General features: G+C 43.7%; 1 protein-coding gene and 1 pseudogene across 2 annotated transcripts in view; both read right to left on the minus strand.

Moving 5' to 3' along the window:
• Nucleotides 1-17,794, minus strand: part of LOC309808912 (centrosomal protein of 78 kDa-like) — an 823,590-nt pseudogene that overhangs the window by 587,716 nt on the left and 218,080 nt on the right. The window lies entirely within an intron of this gene.
• LOC309808096 (forkhead-associated domain-containing protein 1-like) overlaps nucleotides 1-17,794 on the minus strand; it is a gene marked incomplete at both ends in the record, with an annotated part of 79,049 nt that overhangs the window by 58,274 nt on the left and 2,981 nt on the right. Inside the window, one exon of the mRNA XM_082628097.1 lies at nucleotides 776-982. Within this exon, the coding sequence (XP_082484223.1) occupies nucleotides 776-982 (207 nt within the window). The remainder of the gene's footprint in view (nucleotides 1-775; nucleotides 983-17,794) is intronic.

A 17,794-nucleotide genomic window follows, 5' to 3' on the forward strand; every position in this document is an offset into this window, starting at 1 on the left:
TCATTGCTGTCGTTGGCCCCATTTTGTAGATGAGGAAACCGAGGTTCAGAGGGGTCCAATGGTTTGTGCAAGAGCGCACCGAGTAGGCCAGTGGCAGAGCTGGGGTTCTGACCCAGGACTGTGTTGCTAACCAGTCCCCATCCTGCCTCCCTACTGAACCAGATACTTCCGGTCACTGAGCTTTGCTGGGCGAATTTTGGCTTACGTTCCGCTTAACCTGGGGCCATACTTTAGGTCCTGATCCCGGGAACATTTCTGATCCGGTGTGATAACACCTGGCAGGCCTTGAGCGTCTACTCTGGCCAGAGACTTTGACTTTTTATACATAGATACTCTCTCAACGCCCTGCACCGCTGAGAAGACCCAGACCCAGGCATACAGAGAAGCCTGGCCGAGGTCACAAAGCTAGGAAGTTGCAGAGCACTGATCTGCCTAAAAAGGAAGCATCCATCTCTGCATCTTCAAAAGCACACACCTGCTTTCCACCTCCCCTCGCCAAGCTTCACTTTTCAGGAAAATGCTCTCGCTCCGGGCTGGTCGCTAGGCAACCCTTGCATGTAATTCCACGAAATGCCCAGAAGACGGCGCGAGGACTCGCTCTCCCCGGGCACCCACACGATGGGGCTGAACTTCGCAGAATCTCGAAAGGAAGAGTGACGCGCTCCAGACGAACTCCACCTGTGGCCGTACCCGAGCCCTAGGCTGCACGGAAGGTGACACAACACGGCACCTCTGCACCCCACCCCACCCCACCCCCGCAGGGGCCTGGACTCACCGAGGCTGGGTTTTCGATGACCAGTTCGTAGGTCAGCCCTCTGGACCCAAACCTCAGGATGTCTCCGGGTAGGAGCTTCACAGCCACGTTCTGAACGTGGCACTCATTGACGAACGTGCCGTTGCAGGAATTGAAGTCGTGGAGAACAAAGCTGCTTTCGGCCTCATTATATTCAATGAGTGCGTGATGGTTGTCGACGTCTGCAGACTGAAATGCAGAAGGGGGACAGTCAGAGCCAGGAATATCAGGAATAACAAGGAATAACTAGTGCCACTGACACTGGGGGCCCCAATGTGCTAACCACTTCATCTGGCTGGACAGTCACTGCAATCCTCATTTTAAGAGGAGGATGCTGAGGGTCAGAGAGGTTAAGTGACTTGCCTAAGGCCACACAGCTAGTGAGTGGAGGGTCACCAGAGCCTGACAGCAGACCGAGACTAGATGCCCAGTTTTGGGGTAGGGCGTCAGGCAACACAGAGGCAAGAGGGAACTCGGGGGGAATTGGCCAGGAATTGGCCACTTGATAGTTCTCTGATCCCATGCAAGTATCCTTTTGGTTGTCCCGAGTGGCAAGACAGCAGAAATGGCCCAACACAAACCAGAAAGGTCAGTTGGCAAGTGACAACTGTCCATTTACTGCAAGTGTTAAAGTGAAGGGGAGGTTTTGTAATAATTGTTGTTTGTTCTATTCATTTTTAAAATAACATGTTTTTTGTAATAATGCAGAAAATGAGAACTAGAGAAAAACACAAAGAAGACATTAAAATCACTTAGACTCCCGTCCCCCAGAGGCAGGCACCGAGAACACGGTGGTTCACATCCTTCCAGTCTTTTCTCTATGCTTACAATCTTTTTAAAAAGTTTAAACACAATTGAGCTCACACCACAAAACATAGTTTTATAACTACCTTTTAAAAGCCTTGGTGTACAATGAAGGTTTTTCCCCTGTGCTTAATTATTACTGTTGCTTCTTAAAAGCTAATCAGAATTTATCTAACCAAAGATGATCTATTTTTCAATAGGGGCCCTGGTGTGACCACATTTCCCTCAAAAGAGAGAGACCCCAGACAGTGATTTGTCAGTGGCGTCAGAAACCTCCTGTGTAACCACTTTAATAAGAAGAATGAGCAAAACTCGGCACCAAGGAGGAAATATCACATCCCCCCCTGGCCCCGGCGCCCTGGACTATGGGCTGCAGGGCACGTGCGAAGTCTTCTGTCTTCTCAGGACACTGCCTATGAGCCATCCACTCCAGCCTGAGACTTTGCAACTATTTTCTAAGTTACTCTTCTCAGAGTGCCTCATCCAACTTTCATAGAGAGTACTTGGACTTAGAAATCTATACTAATGTCCCACAATATAATTATAACCAATAGCTTATAGTAATAATAGCTTATAGTATATGAATAGATAATAATATAACTGCATATATTAGTAGAATATATTAATGACACATTATGTGTAATTACACAAATGCCAGGAAATTTGCTAAGTGCTTTACTGCATTATCCCATTGCATCTTCACAATAATTCAAAGGGATACTTCCTCATTTAAAAAAAAATTTAATTTTTTATTGAAGTCTAGTTGATTTACAATGTTGTGTTAGTTTCAGGTGTACAGCAAAGTGATTCAGTTATACATATATATAATATCTATTCTTTTTCAGATTCTTTTCTATCACAGGTTACTGCAAGATATTGAATATAGTTCCCTGTGCTGTACAGTAGGTCCGATAGTTACTCATTTCTTAGATGAGGAAACTGAGGCATAGAACGATTAAGTGTGCCCACAGTCAGCCACTTTGACTCGCTTGGCTTGTTCCCAGGTTTGCCTGATTCAAATGACTGTGCCTTTACCCACTTTTCAAATTCCTACCAAACACTTTGGCACTTAAAATACTGAAACACAAGAAGAAAGCAGGAGCAGCTCTATTAATTTCAGGCAGAGCCAACTTCAGAGGAAGGAAAGTTATCAGGGATAAAGAGAGGCGATACATAGTGATAAAGGGGTCGATTCTCCAAGCAGACATAACAGTCCTTCATTGTATGTACCCAACAATAGAGCATCAAAGTATGGAAGGCAAAAACTGATAGGACTGCAAGGAGAAGCAGATGAATCCATCATGGTAGCTGGAGACCTCAACAGCCCTCTGTCAGTGACGGGCAGACCCACCAGGCAGAAAATTAGGAAGAATGAAGTTGAACTGAACAGCACTACCATCATCTGGATCTAACTGGCAACCACACAGCTTCATCCCACAGCAACAAAACACACATCCTTCTCAAGCTCCCATGGAACATTCACCAAGCAGACCACATTCCAGGCCACGAAATATACCTCAACAAATGTAAAAGAATAGAAATTATGCAAAGTACGTTTTCAGAACACAATGGAATTAGGCTAGAAACCAATACCAGAAAGACAGCTGGAAAATCCCCAAATATTTGGAGATTAAACAACACACCTCTAAATAACAGATGGGTCAAGGAGGGAGTCTCATGGGAAATAAAAATTTATCTTGAGCTAAATGAAAATGAAAATACAACCTATGAAAATTTGCAAGATGCAGTGAAAGCAGTGCTTGGAGGGAAGTTTATGGCATTGAAGGCATACATTTGAAAAGATCTAAGCTTCCACCTTATGAAACTAGAGAAAGAAGAGCAATATAAGCCTACCACAAGCAGAAGAAAAGAAGCAATGAATGAAATAAAAAGCAGGAAAACAAGAGAGAAAAGTCAGCAAAATAAAGAGCTGTTTGGTTTTTTTTTGTAAAGATCAATAAAATTGACAAACCTCTAGCAGGATAACCAAGAAAAAAAGAGAGAAGATACAAATTACTCAGATCAGAAATGAAAGCGATGGCATCACTACTGATCTCATGGACACTGAAGGGATAATAAAGGAATATTATGAATAATTCTATGCCCACAGATTTTAGAAGTTAATGAAGTGGACCATTTCCTTGAAAGACACAATCTACTGAAACTCACACAAGGAGAAATAAATACTCTGAATAGACTCATATCTAGTAAAGAATTTGAATCAATAATGAATAACCTTCCAAAATGGAAAGCACCAGGCCTGGATGGGTTCACTGGTCAACTCTATCAAACATTAAGGAAAGAATGATACCAGTTCTCAATAATCTCTTCCAGAAAATAGAAGAAGAGAGAACACTTCCCAGCTCATTCTGTGAGGCCAAGCTTATTCTAATAGCAAAACCAGATAAAGATATTGCAAAACAGGAAAATTGCAGACCAATACCTCCCATGAACATAGATGCAAAATCCTCAACAAAATATGAGCAAATTGAATCCAGTGATGTATAAAAAGAGTTCTACACCACAGACAAGTGGGATTTATTCCAGGTATGCAAGGCTGGTTCAATATTTGGAAATCAATTAATGTAATCCATCACATCAACAGCGCAGAGAAATCGCATTATCATAACAGTAGATGCAAAAAGAGCATTTGACAAAATTAAACACCATCCATGATAAACTAACAAACCACCAAACCACCACAACAGCTCTTGGCAAATTAGGGATGGAGGGGAACTTCCTCAACCTGATAAAGTACATCTATAAAAACCCTAAAGCTAACGTCATATTTAATGGTGAGAAACTAGAAACTTTCCAATTAAGATCAGGAATAAGGTGAAGATGTCCCCTTTCACCACGCATTTTCAACATTGTACTGTATCTCCTAGCTAATGCAACAAGGCAAGAAAAGAGAATAAAAGATAGATTGGGAAGGAAAAAGAAATCTTCTTTGGTGAGGTGTTTGTTCAGATCTTTGCCCATTTTGCAGATGGCATGGTTGTCTATGCAGAAAATCCCAAAGAACCGACAAAAAGCCCTCCTGGAACTAATGAGCAATTATAACCAGGTTGCAGGATACATGATTAATATACAAAAGTCAATTGATTTCCTATATACCAACAATGAACAAGTGGAATATGAAATTAAAAACACAACACCATTTACATTAGCACCAAAAAAAAAAAAAACTGAAGTACTTAGGAATAAACCTAACAAAATACTTAGCTATATGAAGAGGTATATGAAGAAAACTACAAAATGTTGATGAAAGAAATCAAAGTAGTCTAAATAAATGAAGAGATATTTCATGTTTATTTGAAATTCCTTAATGATGTATGATGTTTAACATCTTTTCATATGCTGATTTGACATCTGTAGATTTTCTTTGGTGAGGTGTCTGTTGAGCTCTTTTGCCCATTTTTAAGTTGGGTTGTTTGGTTTCTTATTGTTGACATTTAAGACTCATTTATATTGTTTATGTATTTATTTTATTGAAATGTAGTCGATTTACAATGTTGTATTAATTTCTGCTGTACAGCAAAGTGATTCAGTTATACATATATATACATTCTTTTTAAAATATTCTTTTCCATTATGCTTTATCACAGGATATTGAATATAGTTCCCTGTGCTCTACAGTAGGACCTTGTTGTTTCTCCATCCTGGATGTAACAGCTCACATCTGCTAACCTCAACCCCCCACTCCATCTCTCCCTCAACCCCCTCCCCCTTGGCAACCACAGTCTGTTCTCTATATCCATGAAGACTCATTGATTTTGGATACATGCTTACAGCATCTTTATTCATAACTGCCAAAAACTGGAAGCAACCAAGATGTCCTTTAAAAGGTAAATGGATAGACAAATTGTGGTACATCCATACAATGAAATACTAGTGATAAAAATAAATGAGTTATCAAATAACAAAAAAGACATGGAGGAATCTTCAATGCATATTGCTTAGTGAAAGAACCTAGTCTGAAAAGGTTACATACCGTATGATTCCAACTGTATGAAATTCTGGAAAAAGTAAAACTATAAGGAGAGTAAAAGATCAGTGCTTGCCAGGGGCACAGGGGCTCTGGGGCTCAGGATGAAGACGAGGGGCACAGGGGATTTTACGGCAGTGAAAATATTTTTTTATGATACCGTAATGGTGGATACTTGTCACTATACATTTGTCAAAACGAAAGAACGTACAATGCAAAGAGTGAACCCTAATGTAAACTATGGACTTAGTTAATAATAGCATATCAATATTGGTTCATCAGTTGTAACAAATGTACCGCACTAATGCATGATGTTAATAATAGGGGAAACTGTGTGTATTGGAGGGGTGGATATATGGGAACTCTCTGTATTCTCTGCTAAAATTCCTGTAAACCTAAAACTGTTCAAAAAAATAAAGTATTAAAAAAATGAAAACACATTAGTTCTTTGGAAAATGTCACCCACATCATCTTCATCACCATTGCCATTGATCTTTGTGTCCTTTGAACCTTTGATAACCCATGAATGAGAGAAAATCTGTGTGTTACATTTTGTTTGTCTCTTGCCAGGCTTCACTGCTTTCAGTTCCTCAAAAACTGTCAAGCCATTATTAAGAAATCAAAGCAAGCAGGAAGTTTTAAATGACTCCACAAATTTGGGTGAGCATCTGCCACATGTCAGGCCAGGAGACAGCTTCGTAGTTCGGCCCTATAATATCACTCGCTCCCTTTACTTGCAAAAATTGCTAAATGCTGCTCCTGGACAGACGCCCTGCTGCTAATACAGACTGACTGTATAAGCTCCATCCTACTCAGCTGTCCAACTATGAGATGAACTGTTATTTATTTATTATTATTTTTATTATTATCCTTATCATCATCTAACATATTGTGAGGGCATCCTGTGAACTGGGCCCTGCTGAAGCATTTTGTGTGCATTTTTATCATTTAATCTGCATGACAGCCCTAAACAGGGTCTCTATTATTATCTCCATCTTAGAGATGAAGAAGCTGAGACTCAAATGGTGAAGTGAGAGGACAGCATTACATTGATACCAAACCCAGACAAAGACACTACAAGAAAACTACAGACCAGTATCTCTTATGAACACTGATACCACAATCCTCAACAAAATAGGAGGAAACCAAATTCAACAGCACATTAAAAGGATCATACACTATGACCAAGTGGGATTTATTCTTGGAATGCAGACTTGATGGTTCAACATATGAAAATTAATCCACGTAATACATCACATTAACAGAAAGAAGGAAAAAAATGATCATCTCGATTGATGTACAAAAAGCATTTGACAAAATGCAACACTCTTTCATGATAAAAGCACTCAACAAACAGGGAATAGAGGGAAATTACCTCAACATAATAAAGGTCAAATATGAAAGGCCCACAGGTAGCATCATACTCAAAGGTGAAAGACTGAAAGCTTTTCCTCTAATTTCAAGAATAAGATAAGGATACCTGCTTTTGCCACTTCTATTCAACAAAGTACTGGAAGTCCTAGCCAGAGCAATTAGGCAAGACAAAGAAATAAAGGCATCCAAATTCGAAAGGAAGAAGTAAAATTATCTCTGTTCACAGGCAACATGATCTTACATGTACAAAATCCTAAAGAGTCCATGAAAAACCACAACCCTCCTAGAACTAATAAATAACATTCACTAGCAAAATCGTAGGACACAAAATCAACACACAAACATCAGTTGTGTTTCTATATGCTCACAATGAACAATCTGAAAAGGAAGTTAAGAAAATAATTTCATTTACAATAGCATCAAAATGAATAACATATTTTGGGATAAATTTAACCAAGGTGGTAAAAGATGTGTACACTGAAAACTACCAAGTGCTGCTGAAAGAAATTAAAGACACAAATAAATGGAAAGACACCCTGTATTCGTGGGTTGGAAGACTTAATATTGTTAAGATGTCATTACTACACAGCAGGATCTACAGATTCAAAATCCCAACAGCAGTTTTGGCAGAAATAGAAAAATCCATCCTAAAATTCATATGGAATCTCAGTGGGCCCCAAATAGCCAAAATAATCTTGAGAAAGAAAAGCAAAGCTGGAGGTCTCACACTTCCTGATTTCAAAACTTACTGCATACAAAGGTACAGCAATCAAAACAGTGTGATACTGACATAAGCTCAGGCACATAGGCCAACAGAATAGAATAGAGAGCACAGAAATAAAACTTTGCATATATGGTCCAATGATTTTTGACAAGGGTGCCAAGATTATTCAATGGGGAAAGAACAGTATTTTCAACAAATGATGCTGGGAAAGACTGCAAAAGAATTAAGTTGAACTCTTACCTTACACCATGTATAAAAATTAACTCAAAGTGGATCAAAGACTTAAACAGAGTCTAAAACTATAAAACTTTTAGAGGAAAACACAGGAGGAAAGCTTTATGACATTGGATTTGGCAATGCATTTTTGGATATGATACCAAAAGCATAGGCAGCAAAAGTAAAAATAGATAAATTCAACTATATCAAAAATTAAAACTTCTGTGAATCAAAGGACACAATAAACAGGGTGAAAGGCCATCTAGAGAATGGGAGAAAATAGTTGCAAATCACAAATCTGAAAAAGGGTTAATATGAAGAATATATAGAGAACTATAACTCAACAACAACAACAAAAAAGAACCCCCAAATAACTTGATCAAATATGGGCATAGAACTGGAATAGACATTTCTCCAAAGAAGATATATAAATGTCCAACAAGCATATAAAAAGATGCTCAACATTACTAGTCATTAGGGAAATTCAAATCAAAACCACAGTGAGATACCACCTCATACCCATTAGGATGGCTACTATCAAAAACAAACAAACAGCAACAGAAAATAACAAGTGTTGGCAAGGATGTAGAGTAGGGGAACACTTATGCACTGCTGAGAATGTAAAATGGTGCAGCTGATAGGAAAAACAGTAGAGCGGCTTCTCAAACAATTTAGAATAAAATTATCATATGATCCAGCAAGTCCACTTCCGGGTATATACCCCAAAGAATTGAAAGCAGGAACTTAAAGAGTTATTTGTACACTCATGTTTATAGTAGCATTATTCACAATTGCCAAAAGGTGGAAGCCACCCAAGTGCCCACTGACCGATGATTGGATAAGCAAAATGTGGTCCATCCATACAGTGGAATATTATTCAGTGTAGGAGGAAGGGAATTCTGACACATGCTACAACATGGATGAACCGTGAGGACATTATGTGAAGTAAGTGTCACAAAAAGGCAAATTTTGTATGATTCCACTATGTGAGGTACATAAAGTAGTCAAGCTCATAGAAACAAAATAGAACGGGGGTTGCCAGGAGCTGGGGAAGGGGAAACGGGGAATTGTTGTTTAATGGGTACAGTTTCAGTTTTGCAAGATGAAAAATTCTGAGGCTGGTTGCACAACAATGTGAATAACTTACAACTACTGATCTGTACACTTAAAAGTGGTTAAGATGGTAAACTTTATATGTATTTTACCACGATTTAAAAAATGGCTAAGATGAAGGGACTCACTCAACATCAGGATGCTGGCATAAGGCAATGTCAGGGTTTGAACCCAAGTCTAATTCCAAAACTTGTACCTTTGATTTGTACCCTGTGATTTTCAGAGTAGAGAGTGATTTAATAATGAGAGAGGAGACAGGCAGGACCTAATATAGAAAACAAGTGCATTTTTTAAGGCTCCTGCATTGAAAATGTCTTTAAAAAGTATATAGTGAGTCCATAAAATATTGAGACGTTTAAACTTCTATTAACAATGACCATCTGCTCTGATGACCCCTGTGCTTTAAGGAAGCCTCCTCGGGAAGCTGACTTAGTTATGACGTTGCCCTGAGGTTCGCTGACATTGTCGCTGAGGTTCGACGTGTACCTGGAACCGTCCTTTGGAGCTAGGTTTCAACCTTGCATCACCTGGCACTGGGAAGCCCCATCTCAGACCATAACCTCCCGCTCCCGGCCTTCCTTATCCTCTGTCTCGTCCTCTCCTTGAGTCACGTAGCCTTTGCTCCCTGTTTGCTCCCTATGGGTAATGCCCTACGCTCACCCAGCCTGGGCCCTGCTCAAGCTCACCAGCTCCTTCAAGTCCATCCCGGCCCCCAAACCCTCCTGCCACCCTCACACTTCTGTCCTGAGGCTGGCCCAGTGCCCTTTGGGCCCCCCAGCCAGCAGGTCCCTGCTCTCAGGCTTTTCATTCTACTTTGACAACAGCCTCCTAGGTCTTCACCTCCTGCACCTGCCAGCATTCTCCGTCTGCTTCTCCCGACCCTCCTCCATCCCTTTACACGGTGCCCTCTGCCCAGCAGGCCCACCTGTGCAGCTACATCCATGGGCTGATGGGCTCCTTGTCTCTGGTTTCTTGTTGGGTTTGGCCAATGGGGGGTTAGAGATCAGAGCAGGGAGGAGAGAGGTTGGGGTACTTACTCCCCTGGCTTCCTTTCTGTGGGGCCACACAGCTTCCCTCAGAGGGACTCTACCCAGCCCTCGGGGTCTCCGGGACCCAGGAAATGCCCCTGCCCCTCACCCCTCAGCTCTGGGGGTGGGAACAGTCCTCACTCATACTAGCTCTGGGCCCTGCACTATCCTTTGTGGTTTCTCTGAGCCCTGCCCACTCCCTATGGAGTCCCTTCAGGAAACTCCTCTCCATCACTCCACACCCCTGTGAATGTGCCTTCAGCTCCCTGCCAGGACCTGGACTTCCCAGGCATGGAGAAGCTCCTAGATGGGACCTTCAAGACTTCTCCTAGCTGCCAAGGGCCTCCGGGTGGTCCTGCCTTCATCCCACCCTGGTCTGGTCCCTCTCCTCAACCATCTCCTCTTCTGCATCCTCACCTTGACAGTGTAACTTCCGTCTAACCTGTGAACGTGCTCACCACCCCCTTGGCCTGGAAACACCGCCCCTTCCCCCTTCCTTTCCTTTATTGTCAAATGGCTTCAAGAGGTTCCTCTCCCGCTGGGTCCTCAACCCACTGCCATTGCCCTCGGGGGCCTCTTCGGGCTCTCGGCCTCCCTGTGACATGTGACACAGTTGTCAGAGAGAGGCACGTGGCCTGGTGGTTCAGGGGTTGGGGGAGCAGGGCAACGTGGTGGTTACTAGACTGGGCTCGAGCCCAGCTCTCCTACTTCCTAGCAGGGTGACCTTGGGCAAGTGATACCTCAGCTTCCTCATCTGTAAGGTAACAAAAGGACAGTCTTATAAGTTACTGGTGACGTATAAATGATATAATACATACTAAAGCACTTAGAAGAGAACATAGGGCAAATGGGAAATGTTCTCTATTATGAGCAAGAGGATGGGCTCTCGAGTTAGAAAGCCTTGAGTTCAAGTCCCACCTCTGCTACCTTCCAGCTGTGCAGCCTGGGGCACGGTTCTTTGCTTCTCTTTGGTTGCTCCCTGAGCAGCAAAAATGAGTTTGATAAGCTGGGCTTCGTAGGATCGACAAAAGGTACTGCTTGGTGACATGTTCAAAGGAGTGGGATAACATTTTTGAAATTAACTTGTGTGTGTGTGTTTGTGTGTGTGTGTGTGTGTGTTTTATCTATTTCTTTTAACCTTTTGGTTCTAGGCTATCCCATCCCCCAGCCCCATCCCCCCACTGCCTCCAGAAAGGGATGTAGTGCAGAAATAGTAAAAAAAAAATGGGGTTTTCAAAAGAATAAGGATATGAGGAAACGGCCAGGCGCTGGTGAGACGACGGGTCTGGGATTGGAAGGAAAGAAGAAGCTTCTCTGCTTCCCTGTCAGCTGGATCCTTCCTCCCCGGTCTCCCCGGGAGAGCCCTGTGGACCGGCAAGGCCTCAGGAGAGGCTGGTCCTGAAATCAGACTGCCCGAGCGTGGTGCCCAGTGCCCCAGCCTCCCTCTGTGACCTCAGGCAGGATACTCAGCCTATCTGTGCCTCAACGCCCTCATCTGTAAAGTGGGGCAAACAACACTAACCTCCTAAGGATGAAATGAGTTAATACACTCGAAAGTGCCCAGAACAGTACCTGGCACAAAGCAAGCTGTCTCTGTGATGAATACCCTCAGCCTGGCAGCAGCTCTCTGGCTCCCTCACCTCTCTGACTGCTTCCAGGTCTCCACGCCGGTCTCCTCTCCCCTCAGATGTCCGTTTCCTCTGCACTCTGTCCATGAGCTGGGGCCACTGTGCCACCCCCTCGATTCGCAGGTGTGTATTTCCAACCCCTGGTTCATCTCAAGGCCCCAAACTGCCTGGCCGCTTCCGGGATGTTGAGGTGCTCACTCAACCAGTCCTGCTTCCTGCCCTCTTGGTAACGGTATTATCACCTGCCAGCTCATCCAGCCATCTTTCTCCGTGGCCTGTGGCATTGATCCTACTGATTCTTCCAGAAAGCTCTCAGACCAGTCCCAAAGCAACGGTCCAGTCAGGTGGTAGTATTAATGTGGTGGGCAGAATGGTCTCCCAAAGATGCCCATGCCCTGATCCCCAGAACCTGGGAATATGCTCCATGACATGGCCAAAGGGACTGTGATGATGTCAAGGTTACTAATCAGTGCTCTTAAAAGAGGGAGACTAAGGACTTCCCTGGTGTTGCAGTGGTTAAGAATCCGCCTCCCAATGCAAGAGACACGGGTTCGAGCCCTGGTCCGGGAAGATCCCACATGCCATGGAGCAACGAAGCCCGTGTGCCACAACTACCGAACCTGCGCTCCAGAGCCCACGAGCCACAACTACTGAGCCCACGTGCCACAACTACTGAATCCGCGTGCCTAGAGCCCGTGCTCCACAACAAGAGAAGCCACTGCAGTGAGAAGCCCGTGCACCGCAACAAAGAGTAACCCTCGCTCACTGCAACTAGAGAAAGCCTGTGCTCAGCAACGGAGACCAAACCCAGCCAAAAACTTTTTTAAAATTTTTTAAAAAGTGGGAGACTATCCTGGGTTATCCAGGTGGGACTAATTGAACTCCACCAGTCCTTATAAGCAGAGAACTTACTCTGGCTGGATTGGAGAGATAAGTGGTGTTTCTTGCTGGGCCCCCACTTAACAGCCCCAATGCTCCTCTTCCTGGGAAAGCACCAGGTCAACGTTTCCTCTTTACCCAAATCCCCCCCTAGATGGCACCACCTCAGTCTGTTGCATGAATGAGGATCACGAGAACATTGATCTCACATTTCACTGACAACCCCCATTCTCCATTCCACAGGGTGGAATTTCCCTAGCTTAGTCAATTATCTTGTTATCTCAGTTAACTGAGAATTTCCAATTTAGATATTAGATGTTCCCAAAGCTAAATTTACACTCAAAAAGTGAAGCTTTTGTTTTTAGAAGGTTGAGTCAGCTCAGTCTGAAACTCAGCCCCACCTCCCCCGTCTAGCTGTGTGATTTGGGCCAGTTCCTTAACCTTTCTGAGTCCCATGTCCATGTCATCAAATGAGGATAATAACGATAATAGTAGTTCTCACCCGCACAGGATTTGTTTTGTGGATATAATTCTATAAATATATATACAGAACATACATAGATGATGTATAAAGCCATGTGAGATGCAGTAAGTAGTCCATAAATGTATGCTGTAGCTGTTTGTATTATGTATGCTATTCAAAAGATTATGGGGGCTTCCCTGGTGGCGCAGTGGTTGAGAGTCCGCCTGCCGATGCAGGGGACGCGGGTTTGTGCCCCTGTCCGGGAGGATCCCACATGCCGCGGAGTGGCTGGGCCCGTGAGCCATGGCCGCTGGGCCTGCGCTTCCAGAGCCTGTGCTCCGCAACGGGAGAGGCCACAACAGTGAGAGGCCCGCGTAATGCAAAAAAAAAAAAAAAAAAAAAAAAGATTATGATCTTTCTTTCATCTCACATCCATCAGAATGGCTAGTATAAAAAAAAAAAAGGGAAATAACAAGTGTTGGTGAGGACGCAGGGAAAGTGGAACCCTTGTGCCCTGTTGTGAGAATGTAACTTGGTGCAGCCACTATAGAAAACAGCATGGCAGTTCCTCAAACAATTAAAAATAAACTTATCATATGATCCAGCAAGTCTACTTTTGGGTATATATCCCAAAGAACTGAAAGCAGGGCCTTGAAGAGATATTTATACACCCATGTTCATAGCATTGTTTGCAACAGCCAAAAGGTGGAAACAACCCAAGTGTCCATCAGTAGATGAATGAATAAACAAAATGTGGTGAATCCACACAATGGAATATTATTCAGCCTTAAAAAAGGAAGGAAATTCGGACACATGCTACAGCATGGATGAACATAGACATTATACTCAGTGAAAGAAGCCAGTCATGAAAAGACAAATACTGTTATGATTCTACTTATATGAGATACCCAGAGTAGCCAAGGTCATAGAGACAGAAAGCAGAACGGTGGTTGCTGGGGGCTGGGATGGGGGGACAAGGGGAGTTGTTGTTTCATGGGTGCAGTTTCAGTTCTGCAAGATTCAAAGAGTTCTGGAGATGGATGGGGGTGATGGCTGCACAACAGTGTGAATATATTTAATGCCACTGAACTGCACACTTAATAAAAGTGGTTAAGATGGTAAATTTTATGTTATGCATATCTTACCACAATAAAAAAAAATGAGAAAAATGAGATCACGATCTAGCCCTTTCCTCTGAACTTTTTCCTCTTGGAAGCCCTCCACCTGCTGGTGAGAAACTAGTCCCATCAATTGCTGTGCTGGGTACTGACCAATGAAATCAGCCGCCAGTTCCCAAACAGGGGACAAAACATTCCCTGAGGACTGGTGAGACCAAACAGGTGAACCCCCAGAGCAAGGAGCACTTGTGGAGAAGCCAGGGGTGAGGTGGGGGTGAGGGGGGAGGATGGGAGCATGACCCAGGCAGGAGGACAAGTGCGATGCAGATGGGGAGCCAGCAAGTGCACCCTCCCAGGCCTGTTTCAGTCCGTGGATTTCCCCACAGAGAGTCCACCTGTCACCTTATGTCTCAAAATGCAGGTGTTCGCTTAGAATAACAGAAATGTGAATTAAAATGACACAGGTACCATACTTCACCCCGTAGATCAGTGAAGATCCAATGGGGGGTCAGCACCCTAGGCTGGGGAGGGAGTGGGAGACGGGTGTCCACTGCTGGCAGGACACCACATCCGGAAACCTCTGGTGGACAATTTGCCCATGCCCATCAGAGTTACAGCTGTATGTGTCCTTTGACAGAGCAGACATACCTGCACGTCCGTGAAATGATGCAAATAATAGGAGAATCCCAGCAGCCTTGTTTAATAATAATAAACAAGATTATGGTGTAGGCTCTGGTTCTTTCCTGAGAGGCAGCCCAGAACTGGTAGGGGCCAGGAAAAGGGACGAGAGTCATCCGGCTGGATGGGATCTGGGGTGTGTGTATGAGATCAGTCTGGCTTCACGACCCTCAGATCCCACGCTAGAAGGGCTGACACAGGCTGGAGAGATGGCTCCACCCATGAGAAAGGAGATGGCTGGCAGGACACTGATCACCGAGGGTGAGGGGTGGACACCAGCATTTCATCCCCCTGTCATGTCTGTTCTTTCTTTTTCTCTTCCATCTCCACCCTCGTAGCTGCAGCCCTGCACTGACTTGGGCTGTCCTAGAGCTCAGTCTTCTAGGGATCCTGGGACTTCCCCAGGGTGGGACTGGGGGAGTCCCTGGGGAGGGGTAGGGTCAGTCAGCCCTTCATTGTTTACCCTTCGCTTCTCTTTTCCTCAAAACAAAGTTTATTGAAAGAATACACACACACACACATACACACACACACACACACAAGCAGGAGCTCTGCTGATCAAGAAGGGAGAGGGAGGGAGCACTGATGGTGGGGTTCTCAAAGTGTGGTCCTGGAGCCAACTCCAGGGGACTCCATTCCCCCCACCTGAACCTGGGGAGCATATAATGTGAAGATTCCTGGGCCTTACCCCAAACCCACTGGGTCAGAATGCCTAGGAGTTCATGTTGAACAACCACTCTTAAACATACGGAAAATCCAACAACCACTGGCTTTGGTGTTTCTTCATTCTGGAAGAACTGAGTCCCTTTCTCAGCAGAGTTTAAATAACAGCCACATCCAACTCTAAAGATTACAGTTTACAAGGCACATCAAATTATATAAATTATAACTTGCAAGGTTTAGCTGTGAAATGAGCAAGGCTGAGGCTTTTGAGCCATGTAAAATGGGAGAGGGGAGATTGTGAATAGAGCTCCTGATGGCTCGCCTGCACACAGCAGCTGGGATGTTCACTGGCAGGTCTCCCCCTTGTTTACAATCCTTCAAGCCTTCTTCCCACTGCTTTTCAGATAAAGATCCAAACCCTTATGGTGACATGAAGGAGGCCGACTTGTCCCTTAGACCTCCTCCTTCCCACTCTGACTTCTGGACGCCCTGGTTTTCTCTCAGTCCCTTGGATTCACAATATGCTCTTCCACCCCAGGGCCCTTGCACATGCCATTCCCTTCTCCTTTTGTCTAGTTAAGTCCTCCTTGTCTTCCATATTCCTTTCCTTTACAGCCCCAATGTTGGAATGGAATTAGTCACACCTTTGTGGGATCATTTGACTTATTTCTCTCTCTCCTGGCAGCTTCCTGATGGCAGGGACCATGTCCAGTTCTGCCATCACTGTACCCCTAGACTAGGCTCGGTGCTGAGGCTCTGGGTAAATACTGTGCAATGAATGAGTGATAGCAACAGTTATCACTGTTGACTATAAACAGTTCTCACTAGCCTGGCTATAAACAGGCTTCCTATTGCCTTAGGGAACCAAACTCCTTACAGGATATAGAAAAAAGTCTGGAGGGTAAAACCCTGCAAATATCAATATTGATTTTTCCCTGAGCCAAATGATTACAAGTGACTTTTATTTTCTTCCTTATATTTTCCTTTCTCCCAATTTTTAAAAACAAGAAGCATGTAACTACCTTCCATTATCGGAAAGAGTAAATGATGTCGAAATACTAGGATACCAATAGTCAAAACAACGTCAGCCTTGCTGATGAGTAGAAATCTTTAGAAGCATGACTGCCTATTCTTTAGGATTGATCCAGGCAAATAAAACAATCTTTTTTATTTGTTAGATGTAACCTCTGGGTAAATGCAATGATGACTTTTTACTAATATAAATCCCTGAATTTTTTTTTTTTTTTTTTTTTTTGCGGTACGCGGGCCTCTCACTGTTGTGGCCTCTCCCGTTGCAGAGCTCAGGCTCCGGACACGCTGGCTCAGCGGCCATGGCTCATGGGCCCAGCCGCTCCGCGGCATGTGGGATATTCCCGGACCGGGCACGAACCCGTGTCCCTTGCATCGGCAGGTGGACTCTCAACCACTTCGCCACCAGGGAAGCCTAGTGACGTATTTCTTAAGCTAAGTCCGAGGAGCAGTAAGCAGTCAATTATTTATATACAATGAATGCAACTCAATTTCTGTCTAGTTAATAACTGTCCTCATTAGTTCCCTTTTCCAAATGGCTTATTAATGTCAGTGGATCCTCATCTCAACCCTGTGCACCTCTGAGGATTCTTCTCAATCTCTGTTTTATGAGACCATAATAATGATCATTGTGACATTCACTGACCACCACATGCCAGGCTCTTTATATGCATTTCTCACTTAATCCTCAGAATAACCCTGTGAGGTAAGAGGTTTACAGACAGGGAAAAGGAGCTCAGAGTGATTAAGTAATTTGGTTGAAGTCACTCAGCCACAAAGTAGCCTAATGAGATTCAAACCCAGGTCTGTCTATCTCCAAAGCCTGTGCTTTTAAAAATTACTACAGTTTTCTAATATCATAGGCCGGTTCAAAACAGAGATCTCTGTCTCTACTTTAGCCAGACAGGAAATAAAGTACCCCAAATCTATGCCTTGTTAGGATAAAGAAGAAACTACAGTTCTTCTTCTTCTTCTTTTTCCTCCCACTTTGCACACTGCACAGATGTTCTGTGTCCTTGAAGGGAGACCATATCATGGAGGAGAATCTCACGGGGAGGTTCATGGAGTTATCTTTAAATCTGTTGCGTTTACAATAAACATTCTCAGAAAACTAGGAATAAAGGGGGAAATTTCTCACTTGGTAAGAACATGTATAAAACCCTACAGCTAACCTCCTACTTAACGGTGAAAGAGTAACTGCTTTCCCCTAAGGTCAGGAACAAGCGAATATAAGGATTTATAAACTGCTTTTGTTCAGCAGAGTCCTGGAAGTCTTAACCAGGGAAATAAAGGAAG

Source organism: Mesoplodon mirus (genome assembly GCF_964341445.2).
Source record: "Mesoplodon mirus genome assembly, chromosome: 7".
Taxonomy (NCBI): domain Eukaryota; kingdom Metazoa; phylum Chordata; class Mammalia; order Artiodactyla; family Ziphiidae; genus Mesoplodon; species Mesoplodon mirus.